Below are 23,292 nucleotides of genomic sequence, written 5' to 3'. Positions count from 1 at the left end.
TTCCAACCTGCCAGCCATTTCTGCTCTGCAGGACAATCCCATCTTCTCCCGGAGCAGGAGTGAACCTCCACCTAGCTTTGGCCATCTCAGCCACAGCCTAGGAACATCCCCCTTACTCAGGAAGAGGCAACACCCTCCCAAATATGAGACCCAGAGGGAGAGACTTCTCCATTCCACTTTACCAGGTTCAGCTATCTTCCCCGGAGATATCAGACACCTCAGACATCCTCGGAGCCAGGTGGCCAGTAAAGGGAAGGATCATTTTTACACTATTGATAAGCAGGACAAGGAAGATGAGTCTAGCACTTCTTCTAGCATGTCTGATCTCCCTTGCACTAACAGGGCAGGGTGTGGTCACTCTTCTGGTGTTTCCAAATGCACTGTTTGCAGCCAGAAGGACCATGCACTTTGGGGGCACCAGAAAACCTTCCATCATTATGAAGATAAAGATGAGAGGTCTTTGGTGGGTGAGATGGATGCCTCTTCTACCAGGCATGGAGAAGACCAGTGGGGCACACACTTTGTTTCTGAACAGGAACAGGATTTCCTTACCTCAACTTCATCTGGAACTAGCAGTTCCAGGAAGATGGTATTTGTGGCTATAGACACTCCATTTGTATCTGAAGCTGTGCTGGAGAAGTTGGAACAGCATTTGGTGGTGAAAAGGATTCAGAACACAGTGGGGCTGCCTGTAGTCCTTCTCAGGTCCCTCAAGGCCTTTTTGCCTTTTGCTCCAAGTTCCAATATTCAGCGGCCCCTGAAGAGAGAAGTAGTGGTGGTGACCAGGCCTCGGGTCCTCCCATTTAAGAGTGTGGCCATCAGGAGAAGACTGGAGCAACATGTGAAAAAGAGGGCTCACCTCAAGTACTGGGGACTGCCAAGGAAATTCCAAGAGGTCATCAGGCACATGAAGGTGGACTTTCACCCCGCTGTACCTGGGGAGGAAGGGTCTGGCAGAGAAAAGCCTCAGAGGGCACTAAAGCCTCATCAGCTCATCCCCCGTTCTGCCTCCACAGCTGGGGATACAGCCTTCAACTCTCCCCTTCATTTCAAACCCAGATTCCAGGTTCACATTGGGAAGAAGTTATTTCAAATTGCACAGGAGACATTTCCTAAACGAGTGGAGAATTCCCAGAAAATAATTGCCTTAGAAGAGAAGAAAACAGTCCTGCCAAAGCTGATCAGATTACACTGCAGGCAGCCCCAATTGCGTGGTGGCCCAAGCCTTGGCCTTCGGAGAAAGGCAGACTGTGTGGAGATGAACATTAAGTGCAAACACGTCCAGTTCTTATGGGATCTCCCTACTTTGTACTCCCAGTCCCTGTCCAAGATAGCACCTGAGACTTTTAATCTGCTAGTGGCTCCACCTCAAGTGTTTCCCCCTGGTGAGTTTGTCCATGCAGAGACCCCCTTTCTGCCCATCTCTCAGCGGCAGCACTTGGACTCTCATGTGCTCCGAAAGAAGGTTCAGCATCAGTGGGGACAGCCCAGGCTTATACAACAGTCCCTCTGGCAGTTCCTCTCAACTGCGCCACCAGCAGCCACCTTCAACCTTGTCCCTACAAAGTGTCACCAAGTAGACATACAGGTGGTCCCAACAAGCATGTTGCCTTTTGTCCCTTCGGAAACCAACAGAAAGCTGGATGACCACATCAGGAGGAAGATCATTGAGAGGCAGTGGGGTATTCCCCAAAGGGTAATGAAGTCTCTCCAAACATTCATGCCAATGTCCCCCACAGTGGCAAAGATAGCCAGAGAGAGTGAGAAGGAGAAGGTTCAAAAGAGGTCACCTTTTGTGAAGGAACCAAGTCTCTTCAAGCTCCCCCAAGCACTTCAGAGACACGTGGCCAAAAAAGCTCTTGAGATACAGCTGGGAGAGGCTGGCCCATTTTCCACTCTGCTTCAGACAGCTGCTCTCCAAGACCCAGAAGATGCCCTTCCCAGAGTTATCTCCCCTGAGTCAAGGACTTTGCAGCTGCGACCCAAAGAACTCCCTTTTGTGGAGCTGACAGCCCTGGATCGTATTGAACTTAGCATCAGACACAAAGACTTGGCTCACAAGTGGGGGCTGCCTACTTTGCACAAAAAGTTCCTCTCTTACCTGTTCACAGATGCTGAATTTCAGGTATCCCCTCTTCCCTTATCCAGAAAGGGCATCGTGTTAGATTTCAGCTCATCAGAGACATTGTTCATCAGCCAAGAAACCCGGGAAGATCTTGAGTGGCATGTGAGAAGGAAGAAGATGCAGCATACATGGGGCCTGACAAGTCTTGTCCAGAAATCCCTGCAGTTACTTATGTCAGATGCCCCTCACTTGCACACTGCAGGGCACACTGAGGTGATAACCCTCCCAGCTCAAATCACTTTCCTTGGGGACACCAGCATACATGAGCTGGAGAGGAATGTGCTGAAGAGAGTCATGCTACAGAGATGGCACTTGCCCGGGAGGGTCCTGGAGACAGTGAAGCTGCTGGGCTCAGGGATGGCGGCAGTCTCAGGCCCAAGACAAGAGATGAGGAAACCAGGAAGGATGTGGGCAGTTTCTTCCCCACATCACCCTGAGGTGTGCCACATGCCACAGGGAAAACCACTGAAGGAGATGGAGTTCCACCTGGATAAGAAGCATATGGAAATATTGTTGGGGGTTGTGCCTGCCATGGTCAGATGGTCTTGGCGGTGTGCATTTTTCACACAGAGGCAGCCCCTGCCCAAGCTGATACCTCCTGGCGACAGCAATCTCCAGCCACGTTGCCATTTCTTGCCCTTTGAACGCCCAGAAGATGTGGCCCAGATTGAGCAGACGTTGAGGCACAAAAGTTTGATGTTCCTCTGGGGACTGAGCACTCAGTACCTGGAAGCCCTTGGTGGCATGACGCCAAAGCCATCCTTGCAGCCTCTCCGACCCAGATGGGCAGATCAGTTGGTGTTCTCAGAAGGGGAGATCCTCTACCTCCAGGAGCAAGACCGAGGAGCCTTTGAAGAGCACATCCGTAGGAAGAGGCTGCAGCATGAGTGGGGGCTGCCAGACCTGGTTCAGAGGTCTCTCAGGGGCTTCATGGGAGGAGCTCCTTCACAACTCTCCCACCAAAACACGGTGATTTATGTACAGGTTCTGCACCAGAAGTTATCCTTCCTCCCCTGGGATTCCAGCCGATACCTGGAGCTCCATATTCAGAGAAGGAAGCAGCAACGTCAGTGGGGTTTGCCCCGGCGAGTGCTGGAAGCACTGAGGGTGCTGGGTGCTGAGTGCACCGCTGGCCAGCCGCCCAATCAAATGGAAGATGTAGATCAGAGTCAGTTGGGCCCGGAGCCTTCAGGTCTTCGATCTGAAGTAGTGGCCACAAATGGGGAGAAAGGTCCAACATCCCGGCCGCCCTCACCAAGGGCCACGTCCTCACCTGCGTCTCTGTTCTTTAGGTGTGAGGCTGAGAAAAGGATCCCGCTCCTCTTCCTTAAAAAGTGTGTGGAAGTGCATACGGGGGTTTTCCCAGGGGTGGCCAGGCAGTCCTGGAAGTGCCTCCCTCCTTCCAGATTACCCCTCCCCAAGCCAGTTTCTCCAGGCTCCTGGGCCCCCCAACCACGCAGCAATTTCCTACCATTTGCACAGGCCAAGGACGTTGGTCGGCTGGAGCTGGCAGTTTTGCGCCACCACTTGGCCTCCCTTTGGGGCCTGGGCAGGGTCTATGCGGAGGGCGTAGCTGCCCTGCAGCCCAAGCTGTTCTCCAGCCACATAAGACCTAGAGAAGGTGAGACTGGGTTCTCTGAGGAAGAGGCCATTTCCCTCCCAGCGCAGGTCAGAGAGGCTTTAGAACTGCACATCAGAAAGAAGAGGCTGGAGCACGAGTGGGGCTTTCCCGGTCTCATTCAGAAATCTCTGCGAGGCTTCATGCAAAACGCTCCCCCCCAGCCCAGCCTCCAGAGGAGGGAGCAGCATGCCCGCATTCTCTGCCAGGCACCAGCATTCCTCCCGCCAAGCATCTGCGCTCACCTAGAATCTCACATACAGAGGAGGCAATTGCGGCAACGGTGGCGTCTGCCAGCAAAAGCTCTGGAATCCTTTAAGCGTCTTTATCCTCGGCTTGAGTCAAGTCCAACTGACCTGAGGAGCGATAGGGATGGGGAAGTTCTCCCTTACTGTTTTGGCCACGGGGCAGTTTCTGAGCACCCCACTGTGGATCTGGTGTATTTGGAACCAGGAGGTGACATGGAAACTGCTGACTCAGGGGGGGCCACCCCACAGTGGGCTCAGGTTCTGTCTACAGTAGACCCCAAAGATATGGATCAAGTTCAAATCTACTTGACTAAGAAGAACATGGAGGTCCAGTTGGACGCAATCCCACGTATTGCTGGCCTTGCCTGGACCCAGAGCTCTTCAAGGCAACACCTCCCCAAGCTGATTCCTCCCGGCTTTAGGATACAGCAGCACCGAACCTCCTCCTTGCCTTTCTTCCGTGCAGGGGAAACCGAGCACATTGAAATGGCCCTTCGTTGCCACCATCTATCTTCCTTGTGGGGCTTGGGAACACGTTATGTAGAAGTTCTGAGTGACATGCAGTTCAAGCCATTCTCTGAGCATTTCAGACTGAGAAGGACTGGCATTGAATTGTCAGAGGCACAGACATTATACCTTCAGGAGCAGGAAAGACAAGATTTAGAAAGTCATGTTGCAAAGAAGAAGATCCATCACACTTGGGGCTTCCCAGTTCTTGTCCAGAAATCAGTGAAGGCCTTCATGCAAGAGCTTCCTATACCACCCACCCCACAAAGGAGCATGATTTGTGTCCACATTATTCACCAGAAACCATCATTCCTTCCCCAAGATATCTCCAGCCACTTAGAGTTCCATGTTCAGAAGATGAATTTCCAGCGGCAATGGGGGCTACCCAAGAGGGCATTAAAATCCCTCTGGCTGCTGTGCCCAGTGGGTGAGGATGCTGATGTGCAAAGGCCAATGTCACCCATGTCTCATCTTGACCAAACCTGGAGAAACTTCCCCAGAGATCCCAGCTCGGAGACTGCTCCAGTAGGTTGGCCTGCAGGAGCACAGAGTACAGAACAGGACCTCAGGAGAAAAGGAGATGTGACGAGTCCTCTGGAGCCTCAGAGCCTGAGGAAGTTACAGCTTCATCTGGCTAAGAAATATATGGAAGTCCAGCATGGGGCTCCCCCGACAGTTGCCAAAGTCTCCTTGCAACTTCCAGATCTCTATTCAAAACAGCCCCTTCCTAAGCTGATCCTTTCTGGCCACGGGCTTCTACAGCCTCGCAGCATCTCTTTCTTTGCTGTGCCCGCAGAAGGCAGGCATCAGTTTGAGTGGACTGTCCAGAGAAACCATTTTGCTTTCTTGAGTGGGCTGGGTCCAAGGTACAGGGGGATCCTTGCTGGAAGGATGCCTGAGTTTGCCTCCCCACTCTCCAGGCACAGGCTGGTACATGTGGATTTCTCAGAGATGCAGACGTTCTTCCTCCAGAAAAAGGACAGGGAGGCCCTAGAAGAGCATATTAAGAAGAAGAGGATAGAGCACATTTGGCACTGCCCAATCCTTATTCAAAGGTCCATGGAGTGCTTTATGCCAAGAGCTCCGTTGTGCCCTAGCACCCAAAAGTTAGAGACTAACACCCGCATTATATTGCATGAGCTGCATTTTCTTCCCCCTGACACCCAAACTCACTTGGAGCATCACATCCAGAAACGGAAACTGCTACAGCAGTGGGGCTTGCCAAAGCAGATGCTCAGTTCTTTGAAGATCTTCCTCCCAACGGCCTCTGTGATGCAGGCTCCAGTTTCCCTCACTAAGGAGTTTTTGGAGGAACCAACGAATCGGGAGTGGAAGCAAAGGACTGAGGTGTTCTCCTTAAAGCAGAAGAGTGCTCTGCGGAGCCATCTCAAAAGGAAGCACTTGGAGATGCATTTAGAGGCGGATCCCGAGCTGGTGAAGCAGTCTTGGGATAAAGCCCGTGGTTTGGAAAGAGAACATCTCCCCATATTGATCCATACTGGCCAGCAATGTCCCACAGATAGAACTCAACCTCTGCTTTATCTGACACCACATACTCTCAACAAGCTGGAGCTGAATGTGAGGCATAAGTACTTGGCCTTCCTTTGGGGCTTGCCCAGCCAGTACTTGGAATCACTTTCAGGGATGACTTCAACAATCCCCATTTCAAACCCACCCAAGCAGCAGACCTTCCATTTCCAGGTGGTAGAGACTCCATACCTACAGGGCAAGGAAAAGGAGGCACTGGAGCATCATATCAAAAAGAAGAGACTTCAGCACCAGTGGGGCCTGCCTGTTGCCATCCAGAGATCTCTGCAAGTTTTTGCACCCTCTCTCCTTGTACCAGTCCATCCTCCAAAGCGGGTAGGTCGAGACATGAAAACCCAGGTTCAAAGACCACTTTTCCTTCCTCTGCATTCCCAGAAGAATTTGGAGGATAGCCTGAAGAGGATGATAATCCATCAGCAATGGGGCCTTCCAAAGAAAATCCATGACTCTCTGCGTGCATTCTCCCCTGCCCTCCCAGTCAGAAGACAATGGCCCTATCAGAAAAAGGCAGGACCCCACCTTAATTATTGCTTTGCAAAGAAGAGCCACTTGAAAAACCACTTCAGGAGAAAGTCAACAGAAATTAACCTCCAATCCAGGATAGTCCCCAACATTTTGCTTACTGAGTCTCTTTACGGTGAGAGGGACCCCAGAAGCACCATTCAGCAACCAGTGACGGCCTCAGCCATAGATGGCAAGGGACCTAATCCAATAAGTTCTCGAGGAGAGGCCAAAGGCCTTCTTGAATTCCATATCCTACACAAGAAGATATGTCACGAGTGGGGCTTGCCGCTAATTGTGCAGAAATCCCTGTCGGCATTCTGTCCACCTCTTCCTAAGCCACAAGCTGCCCAGGGAACAGTTGGTGAGAGTCTGGAGACTGTAAAGGAAGACAGTGCCACCACTGGTGAGAATATCTTTCAAGATGATGAAATGAAACCCTTGGTGGAAAACCAACAGATGACAAAGGAAGAGGTGAGTGAGAGTCCCCAAGACTCTGAAAGGGACAGTATTAGCACCAAAGCCACGGAGATGGAAAAAGTGAATGTCACTGGCGGGATGCCACAGTCTTCAAGGGAAACAGGCCCCACTGGTGTGAAATTGCAGGACAGCAAAGAAGAAAGCTGTGAGGACTTGCAAGGCACAGAAAAAGACAGATCTGCTTCAAAGACTCTACAGCCTCTCACAAAAACAAGCACTGATATTGAGAGTCCTCAAGCCATAGCAAAGCCCACTACTAGTCCACAGAGCCCACACGTCCCAGAAGAAGCATGTGAGAGGCCAGAAACCATTGAGGATGAGAGGCCAGAGACATCTAAAGGAACCACTATTCCGAGTAAGAGTCCACAAGCTGCAGAAGGAGCAAGTGCGGTTGGACTGCAGATTGCTGAATTGGCGGCTAGTGAGACTCCATGGTCTACAGATGCAAAAGGGTCTGGGTTGCAGACCACAGAAGAAGTGGCTATTGAGGCACCACAGGCCAAAGAGGAGATGGTCAGAGCCAGCAAGCTCCCACAAGATGAAGAATATGAGAATGTGATCTCTCCAAAATCAGAGACATCACAGAGTGTTGCCTCTGAAACTCCACTAGCTATGAAAGGAGAGGGAGCTGTGGCAGAGAATGCTGCAACGGGAAAAGCTGAGATTGCTGCAGTCACAGCTGCTGCTGAAGAGAGTGCATTTCCCAGGAAGCACCATGGGGAGAAGCCACAGTCCATCAAGGAGAGGAGCACTGCTGATGGCAGGAGGCCACCAACTGCTGAGAAGATAATGGTCGTCAACAAGCACGAGGCAAAGGAGGAGGAGGGCATGAGCCCACACATTCCACTGGAGGTGAGCCCCTCTGGATCACTAATTCCAGAAGCTGTAGAGGAAGCAAATGTCCCCGATAAAGGTGCGTGGGCCAAAGATGAAACAAAAATAGTTGTTGGAGGCTCACAGGCCCCAGTTTCAGACAGATCCCCAGAAATGAGCCTGATGGGGCAAAGTCCACGGGCTAGAGAGGAAAAGAGCATTGTTCTTGGGAAAATCACAAATGGAAGAAGCTCAGAGGAACAAGAGGAGGAAATAAGGGTCTTGGGCAAAAGTTCAGAGGCTGCATCAAGAGAAGGCATCAATTCTGAGGGTCTGCCATACGAAGAGGAAGGAAATACCGAGGGGGGCCCCCTCTCAGCAGAAGAGGAAGGGAGACTCCCTGAGCTGCATCCACAGGGGGCCACAGCTGCAGAGCGGCTTCCAGAAGAAGGGGGAATGCAAGATGCTAGGGGGAGCTGCCAGGTCACAGGTGCACTGAGCCCCATGGCTGGGAGCCCCCAAGCTGCAGAGAGAGAGAGGATGGTTGGCAAGAGCCTGGCGCAAGACAGAAGGGACCACCTGGCAACTCCCCTTGGGAGACAAGCTCCTAAACAAACTCAAGAATTGTTCAAGACATTTCTGCCCCATCTAGAGTCCAGATTTCACAGCTACTATAAACCAACCAGAGCAAATTTTCTTGCAGAGACGGAACTCAAATCTCACTCAAGCCCGCCGAAGAAATCACCAGTCTACCGGAATGAAATGTGGCTCCAACTGGAGCATGGAGGAAGAATTGGCTCCTGGGGGTCTACTGAAAAGCCCCCTTGTTCCTTTTCTCCACAAGCCCTTCCTGCGATGGAAGCATCAGAGGGAGGAAGCAGCCAGGAGGCAGAACCTGAAAAAAGTAAAGCAAGACTCTCCAGTCCTAAAGGAAGATCACCGCATGATAAACTAGAGTTGAAGTTGGTTCCGTGTGTCCCGCTGCAGCAGGAAGCGCCCGGGCAAGACCCATGCGCTCTTCCTGAGCCAGAGGAGTACGGAAGCCTGTCCCTGCTCCTTCCTCAATCCAGCTATTATGAGTATGATGCCAGCCGTAGAGACAGCCAAGCTTCTGGCTCCTCATCGTTCAGCTCTCTGGAGAGCAGCGCAGAACCACTACCAAGCAGTTCTGTTGAGCAATTGCTCTGGGATAAAGAGAGGTTTTCAAGGCAGCTGGAATGCAGCATCCAGGGAATGGTAAGGCGCAGCGCACCTCCGTCAGGACTGAGGAAATCAGGAATGCAGCACGTGACCTTCTCTCCCTATGAGTATGGCACTGCAGTTTGTGAAAGAGATGCAGATCAGAGGGGGGAGCAGCAAGGGGAAGCTTTCCCCATGGCTGTTGATGCAGGGACCAGGTCCATGGCATCTCTAGAAGACCGTGAGGCCCAGAAGAAGATCCACTGCGCAGAGAGCAGAGCACAGGGTTATCTCCCAGGACAGAAAAACCTTCTCAAGCCTTCTGAAGTGGCAGCCAACCCTCTGCTGAGGACCCACGTCACCCAGAGAGCCTTGGGTCTCTTCGTACTTCCTGCCTGTGTCATCTCCTCATATTCTAGCTATGAGAATGTGGAAGTGGGACTCATCAGACAGGCAGGCAGAGCGCACCGGCAGAAACTGAGTGCCCAATTACTTGAGGAAGAAAGTGAGCCCCTTCCAGAAGAAGGAGACAGGGTTGCAGGTGGAAGGCCACTGACATCTGCGTCTCTATATACTGGAGAGCCCAAGGATTGGGCTGACAGGTACTTTTGTGAGCCATCTCCACCTCCGCCATCACCTAACATGAGTAGGACCTTTCTGGAGCAGCAAGACCATGAAGGTTGCCAGATAACTGAAGAAGCTGGTGAGGTTTCAAGTGAGGGTTCTGAAGTCTCAAAAGTGTCAAGCAAGAAGTTCTCAACTGTATCTCCTTTGGAAACAAGTAGTGAATTGCCAGCTCCCCCATCAGATTGGCTTCAGTCAGAAACAGAAGAAGAGGGAGCAGAGAGAGAGCATGAGGACAGCAGTAGTTTGGTCATCAAGGATGTTCCTCAGACACCACACCACCACTCTAGGCAGCAACACCCAATGTCTTTAGAAGATCAGTCCCAGTTCAGCACAGAATGTGAGTGGGAGAGAGTGGGGGACTGGGACAGTGAAGGCATTGAAGGCTGGAACAGTGAAAGGCTGACAAAGGAGGAGGACAGCAGTGATCTGGATCCAGGGGAGAGGCCCACGGAAGGGTCTTCACTGAAGGCTGAAGCCAGCTCAGGATCACAGGCTAAAAGTGCTTCATCCAGCTCCAGGAAGGATAAGAGCAAAGGTCTCTCTCTCATTGGCTCAATTGTGGAGAGGAAGTTATTCTTGAATCAGGGACTGAATTTCTGGCAGCGCAGCCAGGGCAGCTGGCTGACAACCTGGACAGAGAAGAACAGGCATGGAGTCCCCAGCGAAGAAGGGGAGGCAAGGGAGGCTGAAGAAGGAAGGGCTGGTTTCTCTGGGAACGTTCAGTGTGCTCTAGAAGGAGATACTGCGGAGAGGTGGGTGGACTCCCATTCGGCAGTTCAGAGTGAAGAAGAGACCTGCAGGCGAGGTGGGGCTCATGTCCCTCAAATGCAGAAATTTCTGACTGGACATTTCCGTAACAGATCCAACACTTCCACAAGCTCAACCTCCACCCACCGTCATGCGGCCAGGTCCTCCTCAGAGAACTACACCAGAGAAAGAACCGTGGGGCCAGAAGAAGAATTGGCCCAGGGTAGGTCTGGGAACAAGAACTCAGCCTTGACGTCTGTGGCCAGAAAGAGGAGAAACCCAAAGTCCCGAAGCCTAGAAAGCCCAGAAGAGAGTGGGGCTGGCGGCAGGATATGGGGGTCCCGCAGAAGGAAGACGAGGCCTGGCGAGAGGGAAAGGGACAGCAGCCGCAGCCACGAGGAGAGCTCCTCAAGCAGCAGGGAAGAGAGACCAAGTGGTGGGACTTCTGGAGGTGAAGGACAGCCAGCCACCCTTGTGCAAGGAGCAGCCAGAATCAGGGAGTGGAGACCCTGCAGGAGAAGGAAGGAACCCCTTGTGCGCATGAGGTCCAGCGGCCAGCGGTTTCCTCAGGCAGAGCAGGACGACAGGGCTGGGCAGCCCCCTGCTAGGCAGTCTCCCCGCAGCAGGGGGTGCTCCTCAGAAAGGGGCATGGTAAGACTGAGACCCCAAGAATTCCAAGCGGTGGGCAGGGAGGGGGCATCTCTTGAGGACAGCCGGGGACCACCGGGGGGCCATGGGGCTTCTGAAACCACAGCCCCCCCGGGCGGGCCAAAGTGCCCCCCTCCCGATGGGGACCAGTTCCGCAACCTGAAAGAAAAGATCCTATTGAGGCGCAAGGAGCTGTGGAGCTCCCCAGACAGTGAGGAGGAGAATCCGGTGTAGCTCTTCCTTTGGAGGGGCACACGTGTGGGGCGTGGGCATGTAAATAGTTTGTGTTATTTAAAAAATACCCATTAAACTTTTTAACTTGACGCTTCTGAAAGGAGGCTCTTCTCTGCCTGCGATGGCCAGGTTGTGTTTCCCATCCTGATCGCCTCTCCTGATGCCCACGTTTCCCCTCGGGGTCTCCCGTTCGTCTCTCCCTCCCTTTGGATCTCCCCTCTGCTTCCACCACTGGCGCTTGCCACCCATCCTCCCTCAGAGTCTTGCTCAGAAACCTCTTTCCCAGCCACCCTCCCCCCATCTCCTGCCTGCGCCCAGTTCCCAAGGCTCTCCCAACCGCCCTTCCTCCTGCGGGCGTCTTGCTGCTGCAGCACCCCAAATGTCTGGGAACATCCCATGCCTTCCGGCTGTTCAGCCACCAGCTGGGGGGTGCCCCTGAAAGAGGGAGCAGCAGTGCTTTGGACCCCCAGCTCCCTGCCCCTCCAAGCCCCAGCTCTCGGTCGCTGTGCCCCCTTCCTGCTGGGAGGACACCCCCCTCTCCCGGGGCCAGAGATCGAGAAGCTGAGAAACCTGGATTGGCGGAGGACTTGGGGGGCAGCGGCGTAATCCTTTTGGGAGGCACCACAACTGCCTTGGCAAGAAGCTTTCAGAGAGGGAGAGGGAGGCGTGAGGCTATTCCGCAAGCGTTTTCAAGAGGAAAGTGGAGGGGGGGCAACAGACTTTCAGTGATTTAAAAATAACAATCAAATGTTTACTCCACCTTTCTTCTCATGTAAGCGCTCAAGCTGGATGTGGTGGAATTTCCTAATTCAAACTTTTGATCTCATCCCCCCCGCCACCCAACTGCAAACGTAATTTTGTGCACAAGGGCACTCCTTCCAGAGGCCATCGCCAGGCCTAAAGAGCCCACCGGCCACTGGGAAGGTGGCCGAAAAAGAGCTCATTGGGCCTGAAGCAAAGTCCTCCACTTGTGGGCTTCGGAAGGGGGTCCTTGAGTCGTCACTTCTAAATTCAGGCCCCAGCGTCAGGTGGAACAGCTCCATTTTTAGCAACTGCGTCACTGGTGGGGAGGGGGGCTTCATTTTTAAAGGGACCCAAGCAGTGAAGAAGTGTCTTCCCCAGGTCCCTTTTCTGGAGCTGCCTTGCTCGTGGTCGCCCTGCCAGGGAAGGTGAGGCTGGTGGGCTCCAGGAAGAGGCTCTTGCCAGGGTGGGCCCCAACCCGGAGAGGATCCTGCCCCAGAGAAGCCCTCCTGGCCCGGCCCTTGGCTTCATTCTGCCCCTTTGAGAAGGGGCTGGCTGGCAGCAATTTCCTCTGCAGACCTGGGCAGCCCGTTGTCATCTCGCTGTTTAATCTGGATCCTGGCGGAGGTTCTGGCGATTTACTGCAGCCACTTTCAAGCCACTGAACACTACTCTGTTGTAAATCTCTGAAAAATGCCAGTGCCCCCCCAACCCAACCCCCCCCCCCCCCTGCAGCTGGGACCAGTCCTCTCCAGAAAGGAGGTGCTGAGGACTTGCTTCTAAATGCGTTTACTGGGTTGGGGAGGGAAAGGGCCTTGGGCTGTCCCACAGCCATCTTTGGGGTCCTGGGGGGGGAGTAGAGAAGAAGAGGCGAAAGGAGCCACGTTTCTCCTTCGGCGATCACAGGTGGCTTCTGTCCAGAGGAGGACGGGAAGCTGCAGAGAAGAAAGAGCTGGTCACCCTCTGAGGAAAGAGAGCAATGGCACCTGCTTGTAGTCTTTATTTGAGGACTAGTGACATGCCGGATACAGAACACAGAAGCTGTGCAGGGAGTTCAGTGTCTTTCGAACTTGGATGCCAGATAATAGCATGTGATTGGGGGGGGTGTCAATTTGAGCATGAGAAAGCTGCTTGAGGCAGAGAGGATACCAGCTTCATTTGGGGGATCCAATCCTCCTCACCCTTGAAAATCCAGATGGGGGTTGGCAGCTGTCCTGGCCTTTCCATGGCCCTCCCATTCCCCCCCCAAGGGCAGGGCCTTTCATGCCCCATAATTCCCAGCCTTTGCAAGCGGGGAGGGGATCTGCAGAGCCTTTCCTGTGTGGAAGCAATTCCGGCCCACTTGCCATTATTTTTCCACTCTTCTTCCTTGAGAAAAGAGTTTTCCACTTGTGGGGGAGAGACTGAACGGTTACCAAACTGGCTTTGAAGGAGTGACATAGATACCTGAACCAAAACCTCCAGACTACCAAGCCCCTGAGCTCAAGACAGCCTCCCTTATAGCTTGCTTGGGCATTTGCAGATGCCGGCTCTCAAGTTATCTGAAATCAGCACTAGTATTTTTTAAGGGGAACTAGGAAGTAAGGAACCAGAAAAACTGGCTAGTGCTGATCTCACCTTCATTATTCTGCTTATCTCACTATAAGCAGAAAACCCAACCCATGTTATGTTTGGCGCTGGACTTCCTGACTGGTCAGCATTTATTGCACGGCTCTAGGAAGGCGGCTTGTAGCCTCCTTCAGTGGGCAGAATCTCGTGGCCTGTCCCCAGCGCTGTACAAATAAACTTGGCTCAAGCCGATCGTGTGGTTCCCCGCTCTTCAGTGGGGCCGTGGGGATTTTTCTCCTTCAGCTTTCTAAGCATTTCCCCAGGGATGGAGCTACAGCTAGGGGTGTATCTCAGCTGAAGAAGTCTGTGCAAGAAGAAATGGGTGTGTGCTTAACGGGAGCTGGTGGCTGCCGAAAGGCAATTTCTAGCAATGTTGCTCAACCTCGACAACTTTAAGTTGTGTGGACTTCAACTCCCAGAATTCCCCAGCCAGATGCTGGCTGGGGAATTCTGGGAGTTGAAGTCCACAAGTCTTAAAGTTACCGAGGTTGGGAAACGCTGCCGTAAAGCCCAAAATGTTCCTGTGTTTGTGAGTGGGATGCATGTAGACTCTTGTTGGCTCTGAATGTGACATGCAGTGGGAGAACTTACCTGAGTTTTCCATTTTGCAAACACTTCTTTGCAGTATGCCTTGGGGGGTCATGCACGACCGGGCACGTTCTTCCATTGTGTCCTGAGAAGCCAAAGAGGGGACTGAGCTGGTGGGGGTGAGCGTTCTCCCAGCTCTACCCCCCTCACCTCTAAGCAAATCACAAGCCCCAGGGATCTGGATCTGCAGTAAGGGGAGAGGGGAAGGGGCGGAAGGAATACCCTGGAGACCTCTGAGTTGAGCTCCTTTGGTCTTGTCCCACTTGGAGAGAGACTGAATCAGGGAAGGGCCTTTTTTTCCCAATAAGAGTCTTGCAAGGACCTACTCAGGCAGGAGCAGAGACCCCACCACCAGCACCCCAACCCCAGGCCGAGAAGGACCCCAGGCTACTCTGTCTCTCCCCCAGGGCCTATGCGAAGAAAGGGCATGTGGTCTCAGCCACACCTTGACTTTCTTTTACCATCCACCACCCACGGACGCCCAGGGTTCTGCAGACTTACGGTCCGTCGATGACTTCTTTCTGGCTTTATCTTCACCAGCTCAGCAGACGGGATCTCCTGCAACGAATGCAGGGGAGAAGGCTTCCTGGATTAAAGCGTTGGAGATGGCTCTTTTTCCCAACGGAGCCTGCCATCTGATCTTTAAAACCAAACGCTGGTAGAATTATTAAAGCACCTTCAACCATGAAGGCTGAAAGCAGAGCCAAACCATATTGCTAAAAGGTTGGGGAAAACACGTTGCAGAAATCAGCCAGGTGAACTGATTTCCCCGGGCCCCTTTCTTCAGCGAAGCGCAGGCCTTTCCTCTGGGAGCTCAGGTGACGCACCTGGCCCTCCACCTTTTCCAACCACAACCTTTGCTGGCTGGCCCAAAGTCACCCAGGAAGCTTCTATGAATGAGAGGAGGATTTGAACCCAGATCCTCCCAGGCCTACTCCAACCCCTTCACCGCTGGACCTTAATGAGACAAGCAGGGTCATGACCCAGCTGAACAAGGCAAGATACACTTAGGTTACATTGCTAGAAAGATGTCCTGGTCACTGTTTAGGTCTGGCTCCCTTGAGTTCCCCGCTAAAGCTGCACGTGGGAAACTGTTTCCGGATAACCGGATGCTGCTGATAAACTGGAATATTCCCAGAGAATAATGGCCAGTGACAAGGGCTTTGGGGACTAAGTTCTAGAAGGAACTATGAGAAAAGCCGAGTCTGCTTTGCCCAAGAAGAGGAGACAAACAGCAAACGCAGCCGAGGTCCTTCCCTTGCCCTCCAGAAAATAGGCCCGAATCATGAGTAGAACCTGCCGGGAAGCCGCAGCCAGCAATGAGAGGAGGCGGGAGGGTCTTCTTGGCCGGAAACGCTTGGGCCAGGCCTTCATGCTGGGGGGGGCGTGGCGGGCGCATGGAGCTCTACCTGATGGCCCTCGAGTCCTCTCTAGCTGCCCAGCGCTACCGTCGTCCGGAGCCCCAGACCCTCACCGCCGGCACCGACAGGAGCCATCAGCTGCAAGAGACCTCCTGCATCTGCTGGCTGGAGTCGTGCCGTGTTATGGCTGGGTTTAATGTATTAGGAAGCATGAGTCGGCGGAACAAATTGGCTGCAGGCGGCTTCTTTCCATAATGACACATTATTCGAAATCTCCCTTGCTCAAGTGGGGAAACAATGCCATTCCATGCATTACCTGAACAATTTAAGTGCTTCATTTAGTAACCTGTTATTTTTATGTATGGATGGGTTTCACGCTGTTAAGCATAAGCTATAGCTCATTTAAAGAGCTAATGATGGATACAGGCGCAGAGGTTTCAAAAGGGGAAGGCAACACACTTCACCCAACTCTTCGCTAAAGCAACTCTCTGGGCCGGGCCCCCTCCCAGCGGACCACCACTCCCAGCCTCCCCAGCCAGCGTGAGCCCCCTTCCCTGAATCCCAGCTGCTGGGGAAGAGCAGTCGGGAGGGACGTGATTCTGTGCCGGGGCCGCCGGCGCCGCCAAGGGGCCTGGGTGGCCAGGGTGGGCCTGCAGGGGCCCTGGCCCTGGCACAGCAGGCGAAACTTCATCCTGGGGCCTGGGAGGCAGCCTGACCCGGAGAAGGGATCTCTGTGATCTCCACCCAAGGGGGACGAGGAGAATTTCTCTGGCTCGGGTTTGATTTTGGCTGGCCATTTCAAGCAGGGGTGGGGTGAGGTGAGGTGGGGTGGGGTGGGGTGTTACGACAGGATTGGAGTGGGGTCACAGCACGGCCACGATTTCCTCTGAGGCAGTCTTTTTCAACCTGGCCACTTTAAGACGGGTGGCCTTCAACTCCCAGACTGCTGGCTGGGGAATTCTGGGAGTTGCAGGCCACCCATCTTAAAGTGGCCCAGGTTGAGAAACACTGCTCTAAAGGGCTGGGGTGAGAGCTGGGCTTGGTTGGATTTTGCTAATCAGCCAGGTAAAAAATAAAAAGCAAATGTACGCAAAATGTCTGCCAATGAATTCTGGTGCATTTTCTTGACTTCTCCTGCCCCCCCCTCGCCCCCACACTCTACAGGAAGACAGAGCTTCACGTGGAGACTGGCTGCATTTGCTGTCTGCAAAGAATAATTGCTCTTCACGGTTAATTTACTGCTAAAAAGCACTGCGTGAATACTAATGAGAGGAAGAGGGTTGCAGGTGCCCAGCCCCCCAGGAGGACTATGCAAGAGAGCCTGCCTTGCTAGAAGGCCAGTGACCCAAGAGTGCATTTGCTTCAGTTGTCTCCTGTGTTCTGAGTGACGCGGCTGTGCCACGTTGCGTGTCCTGCCGCATAAAAGTCCAGGCCTGCATACTTGGTGCTTGTTCACAACAAGGAAATGATAGTCCTCCCGTGGCTGTCAAAAACGGTTAAAATGTACCTGTCCCTCCTTTCCAACTCGTGACTCAACATTCAGCTTTCGTTGACTGTTATTGATAACCATTGTGGGTGGGTTGTTGATAATAATTCAGTGGCATCTGACATTTGCTGCGGGGCTGATGAGTTCCCTGACCTCATCCGTGAACCTAGAGCCCCAGAGGGGCTGGGAGGCTGCACTTCTGCCTCCCACCAAGAAGATGGCACCCACCTTCTCCCAATCATCGGCTCAGGCGGGCATGTTGGAAGGCTTCTGCTAGGAGGAGGACTGGCCTGAATGTTGCAGAAAGCAACTCTGCTTGGTCTTGGCCACTCATCCCTCCCTGCCCTTTCCCTTGCGCTGTGTTTTTAGGCCATGTTGACGGAATTAAACCATTTACTGGGTTTGCAAATGCACTCATCCTCATCAGGCTGGGTTGACACAGCATGGCCAACTACACACCCACAAAGCTTAATTACGTACTAATCAAGGTTAGCATGCTGTGGGAATGCACCTTGTTGAGAACATTGTGTGAATGCAGCCACTGAATGTAATCCTGATGCTCGAGATGATGTTATTCATCGTGGAGGCCACCCTGAAAGCTCTATTTAGCCCAAGAGAAAGCAAGGATGCAGAGGGCCTGACGTGTTGTAACAGGAGATGAAATTCAGCAGATCAAGATCCGATTTTCCTTCTAATGGTATGTGGGAAACAGTATGATAACTCATGCCGATAATGGATCATTCCTGCTGTTATGCTTGCTCTCCTTCCTTAATGTAATGCACAGTTCTTCTGAAAGCCCTTCTGTGCCCAGATGTCCAGCTCTGATTCCAGCAGCAGAACTGCCTTCAGGACAGGCCGGTCTAGGTCTGTCTCTCCCCACAGGGACCTTTGGTGAGGTGCTGAGTGGTTCTCTGAGGGGTGAGGAGCCAGCCAGATGGCAGATCTGGTGGACTCTGAGCTGCTAGTTCAGTTTAAGAGGTGGTGCTGCTCCCCGCCCCCCGCTCCATTTTTACAGCCGAACTGATGTCAGGAATGCAAAAGCTGAGCAGGAGCTGAGCTTAGTGAAGCGCAACCAGAGGACCTCTGTAGATATGTTCAAAGTCAAAGGAAAGAAGAGCACCGATGTGAGCTGAACAATGAAGCCAGCAAGGGGTTAACCGGGACCAAGAAGAGGCAGAGCTATTCAGCTGCAGTTTTGCTTCCGTCTTCCACAAGAAAATCTGCTTTTGTTGATTTCATTCATTCATTCATTCCATTCATTCATTCATTCATTCATTCATTCATTCATTCATTCCCACCTTTATGCCCTGCTGCGCCCAAAGGATTGTTGGTCTGCTAGGAAATTGCCAAGAGCAGGAGGAAGGGGCAGACGCCCATCACCCTTGAGCCGACAGAAGCCAGGGCAGGAGATGCTCCTCCCTTGGAATGAGGATCGATCGGTAAATCTGCAGGACCAGATCAATGGCACCTCATAGTACTAAAGGAACTAGCTGATGGTCTGGCCAAACAATTACTTATTAATTAACCGCTCCTATCTGTGCTCCTGCTCTCTGAAGATGCCGGTCACAGATGCTGGCGAAACGTTAGGAACCAAAACTTCCAGAACACGGCTACACAGCCCGGAAGACCCACATCAGCCATCATATTCCGGCCATGAAAGCCTTCAACAATACAATTACTTATTAACTTAAAGAAATTCTGGGTAAATGTTGGCCCTCTCTCCAAAAAGGGGGAAAAGTAAGATCCAGCCCAGACAAGTCATTCTGGCTTCAATTTCTGGGAAGAATGTGGACCAGATTGTAAAGAGGTCAGCCTGTAAGCCCCTTGAAAGCAATACGGTAATTGCTGAAAGTCAGCATCAGCTTCTCAGAACAAGTTTCCAGACTAACCTTATTTCATTTTTGGGTAGCTTAATAAGTTGTGGGAATGCTGCAGTTATGATGTATTCTGATAAAGCATTCCTGATTTCTAAGCTAGTTAAGTGTGGGCTGGATGACATGACAGCTAAATGCAAACCCAGCTGGCTTGAAAATCTTACTGAGAGAACGCATTGCTCATTAATGGATCCTCAATCAAATTGGAGAGATGCATCAAGTGGGGTGTCACAAGGATTGGCCCCGGGGCCCTCTTCTCTTCAGTATTTTTTTTTAATGGTTTGAATGGTGAAGTGGAAAGAATGAGTATTAAATTTGCAGATGATACAAAACTGAGTGAGATAGCTAGATGCCCTAGAAAAGAGGAATAACATTCAAAAGAATCCAAACAATATTGATAGAGAAATGGGCTGAAAGTAATAAAATGAAATTTTATAAAGAAAAATGCAAATGATGCACTTAGGACCCAGAAATGAAATACACAGTAGAGGATGGGACTATCGGGCTTGGTAACATTTCAAAGTTCTCAGAATAGTAGTAGTTGTCAAACTGAATAAGAGCCAGAAGTGTGTTGTGGCTGCAAAGAAGCCAAATGCAGTTTTAGGCTGCATCAACAAAGGTATAATTTCCAAATTATGGGAAATAATTGTTCCACTGATTTCTGCTTTGGTCAGTCCTCCCCTTGAGTGCCATGTCTGGTTCTGGGCACTAAGGATTGAGAGAAATTAGAACTGGTTCAGAGAAAGACAATGCAACTGAGCTGTACGAAGGAGCTGAAAAGAAGACCACCGAAGAGGGGCACGATAACCCACGTCAAAGTAACGTTGCATGGAGTAAGGTCAGGATTGGCTTTGCCTTGTTCCAGAGAGCAGGACATGGAAGAATGGACGTAAGCGACAGGAAGTCAGTCTCCAACTGAATGTTACCAGAAATCAGAACCCTTGGAGAGAGGAACCAATGACCCCGGGGCGGGGGGGGGGTCCCCTTTACTGGATGCATCCAAGAGGCGGCTAAACAACCATCTATCGGGGCGCTTGAATCTGGATTCCTGAGTTCCAAGATGCCGCAGTTCCCAAAGGGCTGGACACTCTTGCTAGCCTGTTGCCTGCAAGAGATGCCCCGAGCTGCACACCAGGGGTCAATGTCTCTACTGAGATACTGGTTCCCCTGTTTGGAGAGCAGTTGTCTGCATGGCGGCTAACTAACTTAACTAATTTCAGCAAATGGGAAACGGTTTTATTCTTTTTGGCCTATCACTCTGAGCCCCGCAAGGAGGAGCAACCAAAGAAAAAGGAAACGTCTACCTAGGGAGGAGGCCAACATCTCCTCTCCTGAGCCGCCTCCACTTACCAGAATGTTCTTCTCTGTGCCCAGGCTGGACTTCCCCGGACTCATCTCAGCCCTGATCAGGCTTTGCATTTGCGATGTGCCGACCTGGAGAAGGAAGGAGAGAACGTGAGGTGGCGGCGGCAGGGGCAGGGGGAAGCCACCCCTGCGGGAGGGGATCTGGGACAACGTCCAGGGGGGCCTACCTGCTCGTTAATTCCTTGTTGCCTCAGCTGTTGCTCCCGAAGGGCCTTCCTCTCCTGCATGGCTCTGGCCAGCTTCTTCTTCTAAGGAAGAAAAGGCAAGGGTGGCTGCCCCCTTGGCGAAAGGGACACCTGCTCCCCTTTCTGAATGGAGGAGCGACTGTTGGAAACTGGGACAGAATCAGGGATGCTACCTTGTCCCTTGTCCCGTTTCCCCTCAGTTACGGTGTCCTGCCAACCTGTATTATCACAAGCGCTAGCTTCCTCCAGGCTTCTGGAACGGCACGCCATGTGCCATACTGTCCTCCTCCGGGAGGTCCTCGGCTGAGCTGGGAAAGGTAAGGTCTGCCTCCAACGCCACCACTCACCAGGTAGATGTTGTACTTCAGCAGCCTCTTCCTGGCGTCAGAGACGCTTGACCCCAGCTCCCTCAGTTTGGCCTTCATGTCCACCATCAGGTGGGCAGGAGGGTCCTGGTGGCCCTGGAGCTTGGTGACTTCGGGCAAGAGAGGCCCCAAGGCGGCATACAAAGCAGAAATGAAGTTCCTGGAATCAGAACACCAGGAGACCTTCCTTTAGCAGGTGCCCCGGCCCAGCAGCTGCTCCTCCAAGGGCTGAAGAAGGCCCAGGGAAGGTCCGGAGCCGCTTGGCAGCTGCTCCCTCTGCTCCCCACGGATGGCCTTGGGCACCACTGACCCTGGCGCAAAGAGCACCGGGGAAAGCAGATCCAGTCGGGCAGCTCCAGACACTTGCAGGGCAGAAGGCCCCCCGGAGTACACGGAGGCAGCGTAATGATGAACGTTCCTCGGAGTGTGTGCAGAATGCATTTCCAGTTGCTGAGCAGAACAATGGAAGAAGGAGATTGTCCTCCTGTCCGTGTTGGTGAACTTCCTGGATGCATCTGGGACCCAAAATGCTGGACTAGGGAAGCCCTGGGCCTCATCAGCCTCTCAATTTGCCTGCACCAGCTGGCTCTCTGACTTTGGACATAACTTGAAAGACTGCTAATGTTTCTTCCTAGGAAGGTTATTTCTCTATAAAGCACTTCACTAGGATTATGTTTAATAAGATATTTTGTATTTTTTGAAGAGTTGGGTGGATCTGCTTTTGTTCCAGGGTGGGGAACCCAGGCGAGACACTGCCTGCACTACAGAATGGATAAGGTGGGAGAAAGAGAGACGGTATGCTCTGACAAGGCAGGATGAAATGGTATATTAAAGGAACACCTAAAATAAACCACTGGGCCAGGTATCCTGAAGCATGAGAGGTCCAAGGGAGCAGTGCCAGCCCTCTGTGGGGGTTGGAATGGGGCCCCTGCTCAGCCATGTCACTGACAAGGGAAGCTTGGGCAGTCACTCTTGCTCAGCCTAACCTACAAGGTTAGGATGAGGATAACAGGAGGAAGGTTGGGAAGAAAAACTTTACTGACAGGGCACACTGCCCCAAGGAAGATTGGGGCAGATGATGGTGACCATGCCTCCAAGCAGTCTCATGGGGATCCACGTCTGTGGCGCCCTGAGGTTCATCCACAGGTAGCTGGCCTTGGAGGGCCCATCCCGCCTTAGATGACCAGCTGGGATGGTCCTGCCTTCACCACTCTCAGACAGCCCTGGCCAGCTGCCTTGCCCCCTGCAGCTGAAAGCCTCTCGTGTGGGGCAGAGACACTTACATGGTCTCCTGATCTAGTTCCTCATCACCATAGTTGATGTTGTCACTCATGGAACATCGAGGCTCTGCTGTGGGGGGAAGAGAAGCGGGGAGAGTGAGACTGGCAGCTCTGAGGGCTTGGGATGGAGATAAGAGTTGGTGGAGCTGGCGGTAAAGCCCCCCGAGAGCAGACCACCTACCCTGTCGAAAGACATTGGAGCTAGAAGAGATCCCTCGTTTGTTTGTTTGTTTGTTTATTTATTTATTTATTTATTTATTTATTTCAACGTAGAGGCTGCCCGACCCCAGATGAAACAGACTGTAAGCCTCCAGAAGAAAATCTCTTAATGACATATCCTACACCCCCACGCAACCCCCACTCTCCCCAAGGGCTGCCCACCCTGCAGTGGCTTGGGGCGAGCCCTCAGGCTTGGCTGCCCTGCCAAGATCTTTCCCACTTCTGGACTCTGCCAAGAATAGGCTTTCTCCACAAGAGGCTGAGCCTCCCCAGCCAGGAACCGCAGAAAAGATGGGGCTGCGGGGAGCTGGCCAAGCTCCCAAGTACTCCAACCCCCCCCCCCGGCAGCTCCCCTGAGGGAGGCCAGGCACCGTCTCCTTCTGCAAGCAGGTGGCCGGGCTCCAGATCAGCGCATTGGCCTTCCGCTCCCTCTGGCGCGCTTCCGTTCACTGCTGGCTTCTCCTACTCCCTTGGTCCTGGGGCATCAGCGCAGACGGGACTCCTTACCTGGGAGACTTGGGGACCCAGAGCCTCTGCTGTCCATGGCCTTGGTGGCTGAAGGGTGGGAAGAAGCAGAGAGAGGCCTGCTGAATGCCGTGACTGAAGGTGCAGGGGACCGGCTCTGTCTTGTTCTCCGGGCCCCAGTAATGGCATGCATGCTTGCCCGTGCACCCAGGATGGGGTGGGTTGGCCCCTGTGGCTCCTTCAAGGGGGGTCCCTGAGCCCTCCTCCACAATCCCTAACATTGAAGTTGAAGCCTCCCGCAGTCTGGAAGGCTGCCACCCTGAGTTTTATGCTGGGACAAATTTCCCCCTGGGCTGCTTTGCTCCATCAGAAGAAGTGGAAGATCCTTCCTTCCTCCCTCCCTTTTCCCTTTTGTCATTTTCAGCTGACAGTCGATACTCCAGGGCTGCTGAGCATACCCCTTGGACTCTGGGTGTGCAC

At 52.7% G+C, this 23,292-nt stretch overlaps 1 protein-coding gene across 1 annotated transcript; it reads right to left on the bottom strand.

Annotated features, from left to right (window-relative positions):
* Positions 1-12,916: 12,916 nt before the first annotated feature.
* LOC112541982 (uncharacterized) lies at positions 12,917-23,005 on the bottom strand. The gene is made up of 8 exons (XM_025173577.2): positions 22,855-23,005; positions 22,132-22,198; positions 20,831-21,008; positions 20,466-20,546; positions 20,284-20,367; positions 14,714-14,770; positions 14,216-14,396; positions 12,917-12,951 (listed from the first exon to the last, which is right to left on the bottom strand). Exons 1-8 carry the CDS (start codon positions 23,003-23,005, stop codon positions 12,917-12,919), a joined length of 834 nt encoding a protein of 277 aa, XP_025029345.2.
* Between the last annotated feature and the right edge of the window lie 287 nt (positions 23,006-23,292).

The sequence above is a fragment of the Python bivittatus genome, unplaced genomic scaffold (genome assembly GCF_059951505.1).
Source record: "Python bivittatus isolate LINGU-HERP-01145 unplaced genomic scaffold, Pbiv_v1 ctg000570_np1212, whole genome shotgun sequence".
NCBI lineage: Eukaryota > Metazoa > Chordata > Lepidosauria > Squamata > Pythonidae > Python > Python bivittatus.
This window is presented reverse-complemented; position numbering and strand designations above follow the sequence as displayed.

Coding starts and splice junctions, on each gene's coding strand:
- LOC112541982 (XM_025173577.2), bottom strand. CDS start 23,005: ATGCATGCCATTACTGGGGCCCGGAGAACAAGACAGAGCCGGTCCCCT. Junction 21,009..22,131: donor GAACTAGATCAGGAGACCAT/GTAAGTGTCTCT, acceptor TTCTGATTCCAG/GAACTTCATTTCTGCTTTGT. Junction 14,397..14,713: donor AAAGAAGTCATCGACGGACC/GTAAGTCTGCAG, acceptor CCCTTACTGCAG/ATCCAGATCCCTGGGGCTTG.